This window comes from Ursus arctos, unplaced genomic scaffold (assembly GCF_023065955.2).
Source record: "Ursus arctos isolate Adak ecotype North America unplaced genomic scaffold, UrsArc2.0 scaffold_5, whole genome shotgun sequence".
In the NCBI taxonomy this organism is placed as follows: Eukaryota; Metazoa; Chordata; class Mammalia; order Carnivora; family Ursidae; genus Ursus; species Ursus arctos.
The window spans coordinates 64,371,780-64,390,275 of record NW_026623067.1 but is presented as its reverse complement, the minus strand read 5'-3'; the positions used below and the strand labels follow the sequence as shown (position 1 = coordinate 64,390,275).

At 44.7% G+C, this 18,496-nt stretch overlaps 1 protein-coding gene across 3 annotated transcripts in view; it reads right to left on the bottom strand.

The window, feature by feature from the left end:
- The window catches only part of RASGRF2 (Ras protein specific guanine nucleotide releasing factor 2), a 233,099-nt gene that overhangs the window by 16,350 nt on the left and 198,253 nt on the right, over positions 1-18,496 (bottom strand). For all 3 annotated transcript variants that reach the window (XM_026498699.4, XM_048221198.2, XM_044384086.3), the window contains exons 19-22: positions 10,919-11,031; positions 3,918-3,978; positions 3,519-3,622; positions 1,126-1,210 (exon numbers count right to left, since the gene is read on the bottom strand). In XM_026498699.4, the coding sequence (XP_026354484.2) occupies positions 1,126-1,210; positions 3,519-3,622; positions 3,918-3,978; positions 10,919-11,031 (363 nt within the window). The remainder of the gene's footprint in view (positions 1-1,125; positions 1,211-3,518; positions 3,623-3,917; positions 3,979-10,918; positions 11,032-18,496) is intronic.

Here is an 18,496-nt window from a genome sequence, read left to right as displayed (position 1 = left end):
CCACTACGCAAGACTAAGAACATAGCATAAAATGAAGAAGTAGGCTTGGCAGGTCTGGGAGGTACGAACGATAAGCTCTATTTGCATCTGTCGAAGGCACAGCGCAACCAGCCATCCACGTGGAGACAGGAGGGTCTGGAACCTGGGATGGAACTTCTCATTTGATTGTTCATTATATCCCAAGTGTATGTATGGCACAGACAATAGAAGCTTACTTCCTACAGCAGGGACCCTGCTTCTCAGAGAGTAGCCTAGAGGGGTCATGTGTCCTGTCCTTTAGGCAGCAGTGGCCTGGATGCTCATGATGTGACAACATTCCCCGAGTATCCCCGTACTCCGCGGTACCCGGCGTCTACACTGTTGTGTCGTATTGTGAGGCTGAGTGACTTACTAATCTACCTACAGGGATCCTCATAGTCTTTTTGCCTTTTTTAACATCATCATTATTCCTTTTATTGTCTTTTAGCAGAACTGGAAAGGAAGCCTTCCCGTTGCCTAGATAGCCCTGAAGATATTCCCACATATGTCGTTCTGCCAAAGGATGAAGATCGTTAGAACAAACCAATTAGGAGTTGGTGGGTATAAAAGCAACTCCGTCTTACTGCGGGAGAAAAGCAGAGCAGGGAGATGGACCGAGAGCTGGTCACCATTGTGCACAGCTGCAGTAACACTGTAATTATGCTCAAAAGGGTCCCATCCAACCCTGGAACGCATATGTGCTGAATGTTCAGTAATAGTGAGGATGATTTGTACTAACCCAACCTTACTGTGCCAGCACCACCAGGGACCAATGACACACGTGCCATTACAACTAGTCAATGTACGACCACGAAGTAATGATGATTGTGGTAACAATAATGGTAGCAATCTATGCATTATTAAGCACTTACCAGACTTGGGTACCATCAGAAGTGAATCTCTTATGTCCGGAAGTTAACTGGAAGTGATTACATCACTGTGAGCTCTTAGAGAAGATTTAAGCTTTTTTTTTTTTTTTTTTTAAATCTTTCTTCAGCTTTGCTTAAAAAGTGGGGGGCAGACTTGCTTTATTTTAGAGAAGGAGTCTTAAGACCCTGATACTCAACTTCTTATGACATGCCCAGTTTTATTTTTATGGTTACTCACATCATTGAAGTGTTGGCTGGTTTTCATAATGTAAGGTGTTCTTTCATTTTTATCCAGCTTCATCCACCCCTGCCCAAGAAATTCTCTGTAAGTTCAAAACAGAACAGAAAACCAATTAAGTTTTTTAAATGGCAGCTATGATCCTGAACAATGGGTATAAATATTATATACATTAAATTTGACCCTCTCAAATGAATTTTGGCTCATCTCCAGCATTTTACTACTTGATGCCAAAAAAGAAAAAGATTTTTCAATTTCCACCTTTCTCTTATAAATGTTTGAAATTTTGTCCTTATTAATAAGAATCACGATAAAGGCTTCTCTGAAACTGGGACACAATGACCAACACGTGAAGAATAAAGATGTTAAGTACTAACTCAGCAACCAAGACTATTTTCCCTGGATCAGCTTTAAAAAATTTTAAGCTTTGGCAGAAGGCCTGAAAAATCCATCACAACCAAAAATGTTAATCACGAACAACATGTATTCCTCTACTTTGCTCTGATATTCTCCAGGACGACATCAAATCACGGGTAGGGATTTTCCTTTGCTCTCCCCAGGGCCCAGAACAGGACACATCGTGAAGGCTGAACAAACACTGTTGTTACCACTTCATATGGGGAAGGCAGTTACAGTGGTAGGAGCTCTGCCTTCTGGAAGGTCTGTCTTCTGAATAACATCCCTGCTCCTTTACTTCACTCACGAGCAGCCCACCAGATCACAGCAAGCAATGGCCAGGCAAGCTGGTGTCTACAGGAAGTATTTTGTATAGGCATGACAACAAACAACCTGAAATGAAATTACTCTGATACACTCTTAATCCAGAAGTGTTGAGTGAGTCCCTGCAAAAGGTTTTTTTGCTCCTCCAAGTTCCTGCAAGGCTGTTGGACGTAAAGGTGTGGCAGTTCCACAGACAAAAATAATGGGTGGATATCCAAGCCAGTAGGGAGGAGAGGAGAGGAAGGGAGAGTCCCAGGCAGAGACCAACCGTGGGGGTTTGGCCTTTGCTTTTTCTCTTCCTTCACAGAGGTCAAGTTCATCTCTCCCACTGAATCCCCACTGCACTAGAGGGGAGTCAGGGAGTGGTGGGGAGAGGTACTATGGTGTCTTTTTTTTTTTCTTAGAGGGGGAGAGAGAGAGAGAGAGAGAGCGAAAGAGAGAGAGAGAGAGAAAGTGGGGGAGGGGCAGAGAGAGAAAGAGAGAGAATCTCAAGCAGGCTCCATGCCCTGTGCAGAGCCCGGAGCAAGGGTCAATCTCACGACCCCGAAATCATGACCTGAGCCAGAATCAAGAGTTGGGTGCTTAGCCGATGGAGTGCCTCCCAGGCATCCCATGGCACTGTGGTTTCTATCTCAAGTCTTCAAGAAGTCACTGGGTTCACCTGGATAGCCAATAGTCCACATTTCTTCCCCACCGACCTTATTCATTGGTAGAGACAGGGAGGGTGAGAAGATAGAACGCCTACAGAAAAGCCTGCAGGGGCATCTTCTGGCCCTGCCGCTTATGCCTCTCTGACGTAGCTGTGGCTCCGACCACCCACCGCCACGCCTGACCCTCATCATCGTGATGGCCTCTTCCCTACCTACGACATGCGTCACATTTGTATCTCTTGCCCAGTCCCTCCTTTACCCTCAACTCAGTCTTTGAGGATGTGGGCCAACAGTTGTCATTTATCCAAACAAAGGTCTGGCTTGTGGAGCTGTTTGCTGCAGTGGGAAGGGGCTAGTGGGCCCCCCATGCTCTACGTGAGGAGGTCGAAGCGGTGATACGGGCGCTCACCACGGGGCAGCTGTCGCGGCACAGGTCAGCTCCGCACACACCTGGGTAAAGCTCCATCTTGGGAATCTATCTACACTGTTGTAGAGTCTCAAGGCTCGGCAATACTTGTTGATTCATGGAAGCGGGTGAGTAATTGTAGCGGAATTTCCAGATTTCACCCATCATCAGTGCTTCTCCAAGTATAGTCTTAGATCACGCAGTCGTGTCTGGGATTCTCATGGAAAATGCCGTTTCCTGGGCCTCAAACCTACTAGAATCCGAATCTCTGAAGGGGATATTTAGGAATACACATTTTTAACAAGTTTCCCAAAGGATTTTAGGCACCACATGGTGTGAGAACCATGGTTGCAGCCATATTGAGGTTCCTATGATGTGAGGATGTGAGAGTACAAAGAAATTCACATTCTGTGGGAACCGCTGGTCATAAACACAACAGTGACCATCATGACAGTCCCCAGTGTTTCCAAATCGATACTTCTAACCTCAACTGGGACCAAAAGGCATTGAAGTCAGACCAAACCACCATAAGATTAAGGCTCACACCTCTGTGCACACACAAGCTCTAAGCCCGCAGGCCTGCCTGAGGGGCCGGCAGCGGTGAGGGCCGCACTCACTCATAGGGAATGCTTCTGAAGATGACGTGGTCCAGGAGGGTGATCTGCTCCGCCAGCTCCATGGCTGACAGGGTCTCAAAGCACTCAGCCTTCGCACAGTCTGTCTGCAAGAGAGGAAGGTGGGGATGAAACACACTGCGAGCAGGTGCCCGGCAGCACACGGCAGCTGCTCCAAGGACAACGTCCATCAGAGACTCTTGCTACGAAGAAAAAGGCAGAGAGCTCAGAAACATCAGCCAACATTCACAGCATGGACCAACTGCTAAACCCCGAGTCGAATTTAGGTCATCACACAGTGCTTCATGGATACAACTGCGGTCAGTTACGGGCATAATACTGCTCGCCTCTGAGAAGTAGTTTGCACATAAGTCTGTGGGATGAGACTATGGCTGGACTTACCAGTTGAATTATATCTTCTAATTTTAGGTGGATGTCATCTTGATCATCTTGTGAAAGGGCCCTAAAAAAATAAAAAATAAAAAATCCTCCATGAAAAGAAAACAGACATGCCAGGGATGAGACGACCACATGCACTTTGGATTTCCCTGGCTGGGAGGCTGGAGGGTTTGGGTCCACCAGGCTGTGCCGCCAGCTGAAGGTTACAGAGACATGAGCTGCAGAAGAGAAGTCGAAGCAACAGAAAAATATCATCGAGAGCGCTGGCTTATCCCAGGGGGCCAGCTTGTTACGTACAAGGTGGGACATGAAACACCCACCGTCAAAGTGAGCCTGGGGGGAGCCGGTGTGCTCTGCGCTGGTGAGAGGATCCGAGCCATGAGTCTGGGCATCCCATAATACCATCGGTATTGATGGGCCCCATGCACATTCCTCCAGCCCCCACCCCGGCCCTCCCCTGTGACGCTGAGGCAGAAGATGCAGAGCCACCCCCTTCCTGTGCATATGTAGACCCAGCAGCTCGGCGGGGGTCCTGGGGGGCAAGAATTTGAACAAGGCAAGGCAGAAGCCGGCAGGTAACTCTTCTCCCTTGATTCCCAGGCGGCCTTTCCTGAGACACATTTGGTGCTGTAGCTACACGCACAGCCAGTCAGCCCTCAGTGGTTTTTTGCAGTGATGAATGACTGAATAAACACATAAGTTAATTAATCCTGAAGTGGGTGCTGGTTTCAGAGTGGGAGTGATATTTCATGTCCAACAGAAGTTCAGAGTCCAGGAGAATGATGCTGATTATGTAACTTACCATCTGGGCCCTTGTAAGTTTTCCAAAATGAAGGCACCATCACATACTAAAGTCCTAACATGTTTCAATGGTCAGTCTGAAGACACGTAGCCTGTCTGCCGGAGGAAGGTAGTTTCCCAAGAATAATGGCGTGATGCTGCGTGGTGCTCTGGACTGATGAAAACAAAACTACCCCCCCTCAAAAATACGGACTCAACAGAGATGGCTCACTGTATATGCGCCACATGGCAGCCGTGCATGAGCCATCTGACGTAAACTCTCAGAGCATAAAAAATCCCTTCAGAGGAAGCATTCTCATCTCCACTGTACAGGTGAGGACACCGACGCTCAAAGGAACTAACGTGCCCCGGCTTCGGTCTGTTGAGCTGTCCTACTGCCCTCGCTTGTCTTAGGCAGGTGCACAAAGGCACCTCTTCAAAGATCCAGCACAGAACACATCCAAAAAAGTCCAGTCTCTTTCCTCTATCTTCCTCTTTGACAAAAGCTCTTGGCTGTTTACCAGGGAGAAGATTCCTTCTAGAGTAAAGGAGTGGCCGTCCTCTTGTTAGCAATGAGCCGTATCATTTGTGAGTGGAAAGAAAAACTCAGCATATGATAAAAGGCGGATTAAGGTGCGGAAAAAATAAGCAAATGCAAGTCTTTCTCCAAAGACTGTTAAATCGCACATAGGATACACATAGGGGATAAAAGGGACTCTGTCCCAAAGCTGATGTCATTCTTTCCAGGGTAGTCTAGGTTCCTGGAGAGAGCTCGGTGGCCACGTAACTATGTGTACCCATGGAAAAGATCTTTTCTTTCTTTCTCTTTCTTCTTCTTCTTCTTCTTCTTCTTTTTTTTTTTTTTTTTTTTTTTATGAGGCTGGGCAATAGTTTTTCCTCGGAAAGAAGTGGTCAAGAAGTTAGTTAGCTTCTATCAAATGTTCCTTTCCTTGGTGATCTCACGCTAATGTTCCAAGATATGTTCTGGTCCTATTAAATTATCTAACGTTTTCTCTTTTCCCAAATGCCTGTTGATGTTTCTTAGGGCTTTGTGAGGTTTGTGGGACACCTTTTCGTGACCTGAACCCACTTCAGCTGCCTACCCATGAAGTCAGTCATTTTTTGTTTTGTTTTTTCACTTTGTGGCATGCTAGGTGTCTACCAAGATCTCTGTCTACATTGATTCAGAAGCCAGCTAGTCAGACGACGTTGGAGAAGTGGTATTTTAGAAATACCAAAGTCTTGAGCAGAGGTTTTTAGTCACAAACAAGACAACAAACTACGTATGCCAATTAAGTTTCTTCATCATAAAGTAACCCCCGTGAGACTGTGTGAGACAGAAGTGGTTTATTCTTGGAAGCTTTCAGTTTCCCGTATAAACGTAATACATGTTTAAGTACATTTCATGTTGACATCGCACTGTTACACAGCTTGACTGCGATACAGCTCTAATGCCAGGGCTACGTTTAACTGCAGTGTGATATGTCTTTATCTCTCGCAACCACAACTTCTATTCACTAGGAGGTATGTTCACAAATTTTCCAGATGGGAAGGCCCCTCTACCTCTGGCCCCGTTCCAATGGAGGACAGACGTTCTCCTAGTCTTCTGACTGCCTTCGTGCTTTGAGGGACACGCCAGGCTACTGGGTTTCTCTCACATCTCCCAGCTGGCATGATCAGTTCAATGTCTGTGCATTTATAATGAAATGCCAAATAAAACATTCAAAAGGAAATGGGATTATTCAAGTTCTGCGACTAGAAAAGTCCTCTTTCAACAGTAGAAATCAGATAGGCTTAAAAACAGAGCCAAGAGCAATTGGCCTCTGTCCCCAGGCTGGCCCACACTCTCTGGGCTGCCTGTTTGCCACGGAGACTGGCTGGCTTATGCCCATGGCGTGACTATCTCCGTCTCTGCTCCTCCTCACTTTGTGAATGGTTCAATCTCTTGTTGCTTCACCTGCTGGGACCTGCCAGACCACCTCTTCCTTCCTTCCCTTTCTTGGGCATGGCTTTGCCTCCTGCCAGGCTTACTTGAGCTCGTTGCTACCTATGCTCTGGCATATTTTTTAAAAAGTCAGATGTCCACAAATGCATGGAAAGCTTGAGTACTAAAATCTCCTGCTTTCGGTTGGAAATAATACCCTGTTTGTTTCCAAATTAAAAAATAAATGAACAGGGGCACCTGGGTGGCTCAGTCACTAATAAGCGTCTGCCTTCAGCTCAGGGCCTGATCCCAGGGTCCTGGGATTGAGCCCCACACTGGGCTCCGTGCTCCCCTGGGAGCCTGCTTCTTCCTCTCCCACTCCCCCAGCTTGTGTTCCCTCTCTCGCTGGCTGTCTCCCTCTCTGTCAAATAAATAAATAAAATCTTAAAAAAAAAGAGAGAAATGAACAGAAACATCTTTATAATTTTCCACATAATTTCATATAATTATCATATAATTATTATAATTTTCATGTAATTATCAAATAATCCTTTTGATTTCTGTTTCTTTCTCATATACTCCATGACAATATTTTTTCAGAAGGAGATTTCATGAATGATGGCATTCCATCAGTGATGGTTATATCGAGGTCTTACTTCCTACTCTACTTTCTAATCATTCTGACATGATTTAAAAAGTATAAATATGTAAATATCATACATATAAACATAAGTAACTGTATGATAAGTTTTCAAAAACCCTGATAAATTAATGTATCATTTATTCCTCCTATAATCACAATCTTGTGTGCTGGGGCAGAGACCCTTAAGCTTAGTGCAGATGGAATGAATTACTTGGCAGGGGAACTTCAGTCAAAGGTCAGTAGTTTTCTTGCACCAGGATTTTTTTTCTTCTTTTCTTTCCTCGCCTCTCCTCTCCTCTCCTCTCCTCTCCTTTCCTCTCTCTTTCTCTTTTTTCTTTCTCTTTCTCTTTTTTTTTTTTTTTTTTTTTGCACAATCTATTATACACTCACTTGTTGGGAAGATAAGTTAGTGCCTCTGAGACCCAGCTGACCCACCTGGGACTCAGGGTCTGGCTGTTTGCTCAGCTAATGGGCTGGTGACCCCACTGGTATCTGTCTGCTTTAGTTGATATGCTCAGGGCTAAACAAAGACTTTTGTTTGTCTTGGCCTCATGGGAAGAAAGATGGTCAGAGGTAGGAGAATGGATGGCGTAATATCTATTCCTTGCTTGGCTCTGTGGGTGAATTTTGAATTGTTATGGTGAAAGATGTAGAACCAGGAGCCAAAGGAGCTATTTTCACGAGAGAGCGAGACTCTGGGTTGAGTGAGGCTGCTCTGGGGCCCACGGGGAGCAGGGACAGAGCGGGTGGTATCTTTGTCAGCTTTTTGATAAGGAAATGTGGCTTTAGAGGACTGTCAGACAGCATTCTTGACAGAAACAATGGCGGCACCGATAAGGTCTCTCCCTCAAGTGGTGTCTGGCAGTGAACTTGAATAAAGATGCTGAGGCAGAAAAGTGACTGGGTTTGTTCCTGAGCACACATTTCTTGGGCCTTTTGGGATCACTTTGGGAAGACTTTGCAAGGGATCAGAATTGTGGGTGGTCATCTGAGGGCATCCCGTCAGTAGAACTGCTTTTTTGTTTTGCTTTTTACTTCTTTTTTTCTTTTACAAAATAGCAAGTGGGTTAGGACTATAGTTTCAACTATTTTGAGATATAATTCCCATGTCAAATAATTCATTAAAGTGAACATTTGAATGATTTTTTATTCCATTCATGTCTTTGTGCAATATTAAATTGGTTTTTAATGTTATTATAATCTCTTTTGTATTGACAAAGTGATGAAGCCTAAGGAAAGTTGAGTTTGACTGAGACCTAGCTTGGTTTTACTCGCGCCATATTGCCTTCATGGAAGAAACTATTTTTCCTAAGAGCTACTGTTTGAGCTAATAATCATAATCATAATAAGTGTACCAGTAAAACAAGTGCTACTTATGTTTCAGGCATTGTGTTAACTTCTTTGTACATATTATGTCATGTAATCGTCAAAACAACTTAATAGTAGGGACTACTAGCCTCATTTTATAAATGAGGGAACTGACGTTTAGACTGTTTAAGAAAGTTGACAGCCATGAGTGGCTGAACCAAGATTACACCTGTGAATCCTGCAAAAGTTAGAATCAGACCCTGCTCCATGTCATGCTCCCTGCTGTACCATCTACTAAAATTTCTATTTCTTTTTGATCCCACACCTCCAATTCTCAGGTCATTTATTCAACAAAAAGAATTTGTGCATCTTAAGCCTGATAAATAATAAAGGCCTGGAATGGTAAATAGGATTCATCTTAACGGCCAACTCCAATTAATGACGTGCCAGTTAAGGGAGTTCTGAGCTCACCACTAGTGTGGGCAGAAAGCCCTTAGGATTGATTGGTAATGTCTGGCATGGGTGTTGTGAGGGGATGGGCAACATGGGGTTTCATATTTGCTAATCCCAAGAGTCTTTCCCAGTCTGAACACCCTCGCTTCCCTGACGGCTGTCCAGTCAAATGTCCCTGGGGACACAAACTTCTAGAAAGTATTCAGATTCCTAGAGTTGCCCTAATAAAGTACCACAAACTAGGTGGCTTAAAACAACAGAGATTTATTGTCTTAGAATTCTGGAGGCTAGAAGTCCAAGATCAAGGTGTTGGCAGGGCCACATTCCCTCTTGAAACCTGTAGAGGAATCTGCCTCATCTAACTTTTAGTGGTTTTCAAGCAAATGGCATTCCTCGCCTTGCAGCTGCCTCACTCCAATCTCTGCTCCATCTTCCCATGACCATCTTCTACATCTCTATCTTCCCAGGACCACCTTCTGTGCCTCTGTCTTCCCAGGACCACCTTCTGTGCCTCTGTCTTCCCAGGACCACCTTCTGTGCCTCTGTCTTCCCAGGACCACCTTCTGTGCCTCTGTCTTCCCAGGACCATCTCTATGTCTCTATTTTCCCATGGCCATCTTCTCATAAGGACACCAGTTATATTGGATTAGGGGTCCATGCTACTCCAGTATGACCTCATCTTAATTAATTACATCTGCAATGGCCCTATTTCCAAATAAGATCACATTTTTAGGTACTTAGGGTTAGAACATCAACATATCTGTTTTGGGGCAACACATTCCACCCGCAAGAGCCCCTAAACCAAAGAAGGGTCTGGTGGTGGGAGCTTGAACTGATGGTACTAAGAATGACTTATGAGCCAACTGCTAAAATGTTACAGACCAAAATCCAGCATCTCTGAGTTAAAGAGTGACTTCCAAAAACATGGTAGACTGAGCTAAGATGGACTCCCCTCTACGCACAAAATTCTGGATAACAAAGAAACAATATAGTCAAGCTTAGAAGAAAGGAAGGACTCTTTCCAGAGATTACAAATGAAGATGGAACTAGAAACCAAAATGGTAAAGGGCTACCAGGTCTAGCAGGTAGATGCTGGGCTTCCCATCCCTAAACAGGGACAAATGACATGGCCAGGAGTCAGGGGAAAAGCTGTAACTGAAATGTCTGCACAACACCACTGATGGCTGTCCTCCTCCTGTAGAGCAGATGAGAAAAAAAATCCACCCATCAGTTCAAGCAACCATAGGAAAGTTTGTTACCTGCTTGGATGCTGGGTGTAATGACAGCCACAAAGAGTCTCTCGTGGGAAACCCAAAGTTCAAGCTTTTATCACACCCACGAGCTTTTATACAACCTACATGATGTGAGAATCCCATGATGTGAGAAGTTGTTAGTGAAACTGGTCTAGGATCGGTGAAACAAGCCAGAGACACACGTAACTGCTATATGGTGCACATCCACAAGCCGGGGGCACAGGACTCACGCAGAAATGCTACCATCCTGCTCACAGACATGAGCTTATGATCAACAACTAGACCCGACGGCAGGAAAACCGCATGTCTCTGCAGTGCCTGCTGGGCTCGCAGGACAGGATCCTCAAGGCATCCTCCTTTTCATTTCTGGTTCTGCAAGAAGCCACTGTCGCCCACACAGACAGGAGGCCCACACAGGCACGCCACACAAGCCACGTCGCCCAGGCCAAGTCTTCCCGAGGCAGCAGACACCAACATGCCCCCGGGAAAGAGAAGATGAAACGTCACACTTTGTGGTGACAGCAGACTCCTTGCTGTCCCCAGGAGTCTAAGATACATCTTCCTGGTCTGATAGGATCTTATTTTCTAGAACATTGCTCCAATCACCCAATGTCATTAGGAGGCCCCTGTAACTGCATTTTACCTCAGGATATTCGCCGTGGCTTTCCTTTCCTGGGGAAGAAGGTCTGGGTCTCGCAAAACTTCTTCTAGCAAATTGAGGACATTCATCTTTAGTTCATTGTTGAGTTCAAAATCCTATAAAATAAAATGCATCTTGTAAAATTTTAGTCGTGAAGGTTTTAGCTCCATGACACATGACACCATTTCTCATGATAAATTCTCTAGAAGCTATGTATGGAAATTAAAATGTACGGACCCTAGGACTGCACTCCCGGCCAGAGATCCTGAGTTCATTGGTTTGGGATGGGGTCCTATTATTGGTATTTCTGACAGGCTCCCCAGGGAGTGGGAATTCCTCAAAGATACAGGCGCTTCCCTTAGCCTGAACCACTGTGCCTCCTCCCCATGTTTACTTCTACTCATCTTTCATGTCTAGGAGGTGATAAACGTTCTCTCAGGAGCTTCTTTATTCAATCCAATGGGATCAAGGGCTTTGCTTTGATGCTCCCATGGTGCCCCCTACCATAACCTGCTGTATTGTAAAGGCTGAAATAATGGTGTGGTTTCCCACTGGACCATGTATCAGATCAGTAACTGGGGCATAGCAATAGCTAAAAGAAAAAAAAAATCTGTTGCAAGAATAAAATCTGTCATTCGGGCAGTGACTTGAATTAAGAACTTCAAAACAGAGATGCTAAGGGCTAAAGAATAGACAACACTCGCAGACTAATGATGAGCAAGCCCAGGAGTGGGACTGAAGGGGCGCCCGCTGGGCAAAGCTGGGGCAAGATGAGCATCAAAACGGATAATGAGAGTGATAAGTATTAACCAACTGAATCAAAACAACCTGTAAATCCCTACCGATGTTCACAAAGACATAAGAGGTAAATACAGAAAGAGGGTGGAAGAGAAACTCTTCTTTACAGTAGAATTCCAACTAATAAATGCAAAGAAATAAAAGAGGAAAATCACCATTTGACCAAAGCAGTAATAACTGATCAGGCAACTGAGCGGATGCTGAAATTTATTGGGAAACAGAATTAGTGGTGTCAGAGTTCCCTACTGCCCCTGCAAGAAACGATTTGTTAATTACAGAGAGACTCTGGCAGACATGACCGCCACAAAGTGATCAGTTACCATCACCAACAGTGGAACAAACCCACATAGGGTACCTCCTCGTGTGATAACTCTGAAAATCACCGTCTTCCCCCCCTCCAAATGCATAATCTCACATTTGCACTGCGAGGAAGATTGTGCTCTTCAAAAGTGTGAATGCATTGGCAGACAAAGAAGAATGGGAACTGTCCCTTTTTAAAGGACACCGAAGGGCCCACGCCTACATGCAACATGTGAATCTGGATTAGATCCGAGATCAAGGGAAAAATGATAGAAAGGCATCACTGGGACAACTGGCAAAAGTCAAGCCAGGACGATGTATTAGCTGAGGATATTATCAGTGTTAAATTGTCCTGAATTTGATCATTTTACTGAGGCTGTTTAAGAGCAGGTCCTTGTTTGGGAGGGCAGAAAGGAGGCAGAAAGAGAGAGAGAACACAAGTACGGTGAGCGCGTTATCATGAGTGACCGTAGATGGGTATCAGCGTTCGTTGTTTTATTCTGGCATTTTCTCTCGATGTGAAATGTTTAAAGGTAAAAAGTTGAAAAAAGAAGTAAAAAGGTAACATCGTGTGTCTTGCACTCTTTTATTGAATGCATTCGTATGATACACCGACAGGCAGCGTGCTGGGATAGTAAGGTTTTCAGAGACTATCTGCCCGCTAAGTTCTGCTTTCAAGGTCCTGACTGTGATAGACTATCTTTCTATATAGAGCGTGAATGTGTATTTTCCCTCCCTATGCGAAGCGACTTGTTATAACTACATTTTAACTTTAAGGAAAGTAATTTTGAAGCCCTGACATTCTGAACTCTTTTAAATGATTAGAGAAAACATTGCTAATTAGAATGAATCCAGTAAAAAGAAAACAGCACACATTTCCTATTTTAGTAAATCAGGGGCAAAAAGGTCCATAATTTCATAAATTGCAGACAATGCGACAGTCTGCCCTAATTTGAGTTGGATATTTTTGTGCCTCAGTTCGGTGAAGAACTGTATAACAATTTTTTCTCAATATTTCATTTTTACTGCTTGACAATCAGTACCATTTCTTGGGAACAGGAGACACCCGGGGCTGGGGCAACGCGGAGGTTAATATCTCTTAGTATTCTCAGGCTTTTCAGCTGATGTGTTTTCCTAAAATTTCATCTATTTATTGTCCAACAGCTTCTTGGCTATTGGTTTCCCTTTTAAAATGTATGCAAGTAGGGGCGCCTGGGTGGCTCAGTCGGTTAACTGTCTGCTTTCGTCCCAGGGTCCTGGGATCAAGTCCTGCATCAGGCTCCCTGCCCAATGGGAGTCTGCTTCTCCCGCTACCCCTTCCTCCTGCTCGTGTGCTCTCTGTCAAATAAATAAATAAAATCTTTAAAAAAATGTATGCAAGGAAAAGAGAGTAATATCTTGCTACTGTGTTTTATTTGTGTATCCCTGCCCCCATTTCAAGGCGAAGGGAATATTTGTAAACAGCTAATATCCTCCCTAACGTCAATCCCTGAGCGCTACCAAAGGATTTCTCAGCCGTCAGGAGCCTGTTTCCTTAATGAATATCGGTGTTGATTGGGGATACGATAGTGTCCTCTGTAGCTCTATCAGTCTCTAATGACGCACATCATGGGCTGATCGTAAGTGCTTCAGTGTGAAGGACATCAGGCCAGTGTTTGGCCCTTGCTGAGGGATAATTAGCAGTTTCATCAACAAGCTCCACTGAGTACCTACTGTGCCCCATCCTGGGCTCCACAGAGGAAACAGTTCTGAGACCCCAGGAAGGCAAGATGTGTGAAAGGTCTTGTTAAGGAAAATAAAGTATCATTTTATTATTCTGAGCTCTGGAAAGACTAGCCTGAGAGAGCCCTTTGAAAACTTGGTGGAATCTGACCACACACTCTTGGAGGCAAGATGAAGATTATCGGTGAACATTCGCTCTGCCGATTTGTAGCTGGTGTAAAGCATATTATCCACTGATGGCCGAGTATGAAATGTAAGAGTTCTCATGCATAGTCTCCCCTGACATTTGCACAGGTTTTTCCCATGTTCAACGTGACCTGCTGCACACGATTTCAGTTGTCCCTTGGCTGACCCAGGAGCAGACATGGCAGGAAACTACGATCTTGTGTCATATAAGGGCCACGGAGGCTGAAGGGATGTGATCATATGGCTGAGACGAGACATGGAAGGAGGTACCAGCAAGCGGACAAAAATACAGGGGGTCCATCTGACTCTGGTAACCTGCGCTTGTATCTGCCAATATGCCCACGAATCACCACGGATCCTTCTTCTTTCTCTTCTTCTTCTTCTTCTTTTTTTTTTTTAAGATTTTATTTATTTGAGAGAGAGAGCGAAGTGAGAAAGGGAGAAGGGAGGCAGACTCCCAGTTGAGCAGGGAGCCCGATGCAGCGCTCGATCCCAGGACCCTGAGATCATGACCTGAGCCAAAGGCAGACGCTTAACCGACTGAGTCGCCCAGGTGCCCCTCACCACAGATTCTAATGTGGTAGGTCTGGAACAGGGATACTTTTTTCTTTTTAATTATGTTCAACAACCCAACATATAATACATCATTAGTTTTCGATGTAGTGTTCAACGATTCATTAGTTGCGTATAACACTCAGACCCAGTGCTCTCACCACACGTGCCCTCCTTAATACCCATCACTCTGTTACCCCATTCCCCATCGCCCTCCCTTCTGTAACCCTCAGTTTGTTTCCAGGAGTCCAGAGTCTGGGATACTTTTCTAATGAGCTCCTGGGTGATACTGATTACACTTTCAGTAGGAAGACTTTGCCATTGTTTATTTTTTTAAATTCATGCAAAAGCAACTCCTTAAAAACTGCCTTAAAAAAAAATCCTGAATCCTCTGATGTTATACCTAGAATGTAAAATTTTCTTTTTTACCAATGCATGTAAATGCAGAATTGGCCGTTTGAAAGTCCCTGTTCAAAACCTAATAGCTACTACTTCAATAGAAATCTGGAGCAGCTAAAAGGCACTTGCCCCATTTAAATACAAAGGTAGATTATTCATAATAAGTCTGCCTGACAGCCATTTTTAAATTATCTGGAATCTAATTTTGTGTCGCATTTCCCCAGGCCCTGCAATGGGAAATGAGACTCCTCGGTTGGAGGAAGAACACCGGCTCCTTCTCGCAGGCAGCAATCGGCGCGCCCACGAGATGGCGCTCCCGGGTCATCCGGCTCTGCGGGAGTCCGCACCGCCTCTGCGCTGGGACCTGGCGGGCGGCCGGGCGCACAGCCAGCCGCGCCCTGCGCGAGGAAGCTGCCTGCTGTCGGTGATCCCAGGCCCCAGATCAGCAAGCCCTGCGCGTCCAGCAGCACCTGAGGCAGTCACCGAAGCTATCCCAGCAACAGCTTACGTAGGTTAGTTTTTGTGTCCCCATGTTTGAAGCGGAGATGAGGAGACACAAGATAAGAAAGAAGAAACCATCCTGCTTCCAAAGGCGGAGAGCCGGAATTTGTGAGGCTTTTACATTCCAGTCTCTAAAAAGGAGACCTTCTTATTCCTTCAACAGGTCCTGAGCACCTCAGTTGATGACGTCTCTGGGGGAAGGCAGAGCAGAGGACAGCAGGGTGGGCGATGGGCAGATGAAGGAAACATTATTAACCCCTGCAGCCGGGGGAGAGGGGTCTGCAGCGGGAAGAGCGTGGCCCTGCCAGGCTGAGTCGGAGGAGAGGTTCTGGGCCTGCAAATGCAGCTCCGGGAACCCCTGCAAAGAGGGGACAGCTCAGGCAGACTATCAGGGAACACGGCAAATGCTCAGGGACAAGAGCTAACCAGCCAATGATGTCAGATCCTCCTCAAGAGATAAGCTAGGGTGAGAGGAGCTAATTCTACCAAGCTTTTATGGACTCTACTCCAACACATTCATAAATGATTAGAAAGTCAGTATTTCCCCCAGGTTAATGAGCAATTCCTGGGGTCATTATCGTAACTAAGACTTGGTGAGAGTTTGCCACATGCTCGATACTTTAATCACTTTCATCTAATTTAATACAGTTACAATCATTATTATTCCCATTTTACAGATAAGCAAGTCAAGGCACAGAGAATCGAAGTATCTGGTTCAAAGTCACACACATGGCAAGTGGCAAACTCGGGACGTGATCCTAGGCAGTGTCCGTGGAAAACCTGAGTTTCCAACTGCTAACACCACAGACTCTCCAAAAACAGTGGCTCTCAGTGAACTAGGGCTGGTGCCTTGGGCTGAAACACATTAGCAGACAGCTGGTTGCTGTTATGAGTCTGGAACTATTTCCCACCTACACCAACACCCTTCTGAGACGGAGATCTTGAAACTCATGTTTGTATTAATCAGACTAGATCATACAACAGAAAAATAATCTGTGACACAATAAATGAGATTCTCCAGGACGCAGAGACTAAATCCCCGCTGACGGCTGAGGCATGCTGGCGATTACAGACACTCTTTCAGGAGAGCAGGGTAATAATTAGTAATACACCATGCCTGGCCAAGGGAACTCTAGGACATTGGGAAATCTGATTCAATAAACACAGTTTGAGGGTAAAGAGAATTATGAGAATAATTTTCTCACTGTAATCAGTACAGTGTATTCCAAACCGTGGCCAGAGTTTTTAAAAGGAAAGTAGAAATACTGCAGAATGGAGCAAAACCACATACATAATTTTAAAACCTGGGACAATGGGCTCATAAAGAAGGGGCTTAGGATGTGTTAGGGTCAAAAATAAGAGCCTGGGGTTTGACAATGGTTTTTAAGAAAATGAAAAGCACGCTACTGTTTTCTGTTTTCTTTGACCATAGAAGATGAAGAATTTATTTTGCATTGTGGTGTGGATTTAGGTTAGATCTGGGCCATTTTGTCAACTGGGAAACTGCTGCAAAGATGCTGAGTGATCTTCCCAAAATCTATGCAAAGCAAGGTTGAGGATACACGTTTCTGGATTCCTCGTTTTAATGAACCAGAGATAAGAAGCCTCTACACCAGTGTGGTTTTCAGTTCTCTTGAGGAGGGGAGACTTCATTCAGAACTTACATGTTGAAACCTGATCCCTGGGCAGACTGTGCGGGCTAACAGCTGGCAAGGGAGACCCTGCACAACAGCTGTTTGGCCTCGTCCACATGCCACCATGCCTGGTCGGCCTGCCTTCTTGCCACTTCTGGGCAACCTTGACTCTGAATCACAGTTTGTCACTGGAAAAGTGAAAGGCAGGGTTTTCCAGCATTTCCCATCACCTAACTACAAAGATATTTTAAAAGCCTCTTTGTTTGCCCTACAAAAGGAACAACCTATTCAAAAACAAGCAAACAAACAAACAAACAAAACATAAGGAAGGGCATTACCTTTGGAATAAAACCCGACAAAGCAACTCCACAGTAATTCCAAACTTTCTAATACCTGTTCAACACTTAGTCATAAGGTTCTAGAATCTCCAAAGAGGAAGAGAATATATAGGAAATGTGTAACTGACCAGCATGTAGCAGCTTATGCACCAGGAAGAGGTGGAAAACCCCAAATAATTAAGCCCCAAATTTGGTAAGCGCAGGTAGTCCTTGTGGGGGCTCAAATATCTGTCGAATGAATGGACAAAAGTTCTAGGGAGGATACTTGACTTTGAGATGTGTGGTAATACGTTACCTAATTCTTCTTAAACTGGTGTTTGGGGAAATTATTTTAGCAGATGTGAGGTGGGAGGCTACTAGAGGAAGGCACAATGCAAAATGTGGAAGATATGTTAGAACAAAAATAACTGGGGGGAGGCAAATGGCAATGAATGACACCAACTCAGTGAGAAGGAAGAAACCATGCAGAAAATAATTTATCTGACCATTTTCTAACAAACCATTCTGCATTTGAATGACTCGCTAAAATCCAGCCTTTAGACCTGAACGGCTGCGCTTAGAAGAACTTTAAATCCTGCCCACAACCTGGAAATCACGTAACTCCCAGGCTTACATCTTTACGTCTCAAAAGAGAATCAGTTAATTTAAAAGGCATTTATCAGAAGAAGGAAAAATTTTCCAGATGCTATGTTTTCCAGTGGTTTCTAGAGAGCTGGTTAATTGATAACAGATTGTAGCTTTCAAGACAATGACAAAGATTGGAGAGGGAAAAAAAAAAAAACAGTTTGGAAAGGCCTGCTTGTAATACTGATTTTAAGAATTTCTTAATTATTGCCACATGCCAACAAAATTATCATTGGCTTTAACTTGAGAATAAGTCTTAGTAGAGAGTGGTCTGTAAGTTATAATTTGTTCTCCATGCCCTGACCCATAAAAGGGAAAAAGACTGGTAAAGAAAGCTGGTAGGCAAACTTCATCCCCTTCCCCATGAAGAAGATAGACTCAGAGTCAGGAATGTGGCAGAAGTACAACCTGTGACATTCATCCAGGAAGACACTTCATTATGCAAAGACATTAAGAGATAGAGGTCGGTGGCATCTGGATGCAGAATGAGCAGGAGACAAGCAGAAGGAAAAGGACAGCAGGTAGGC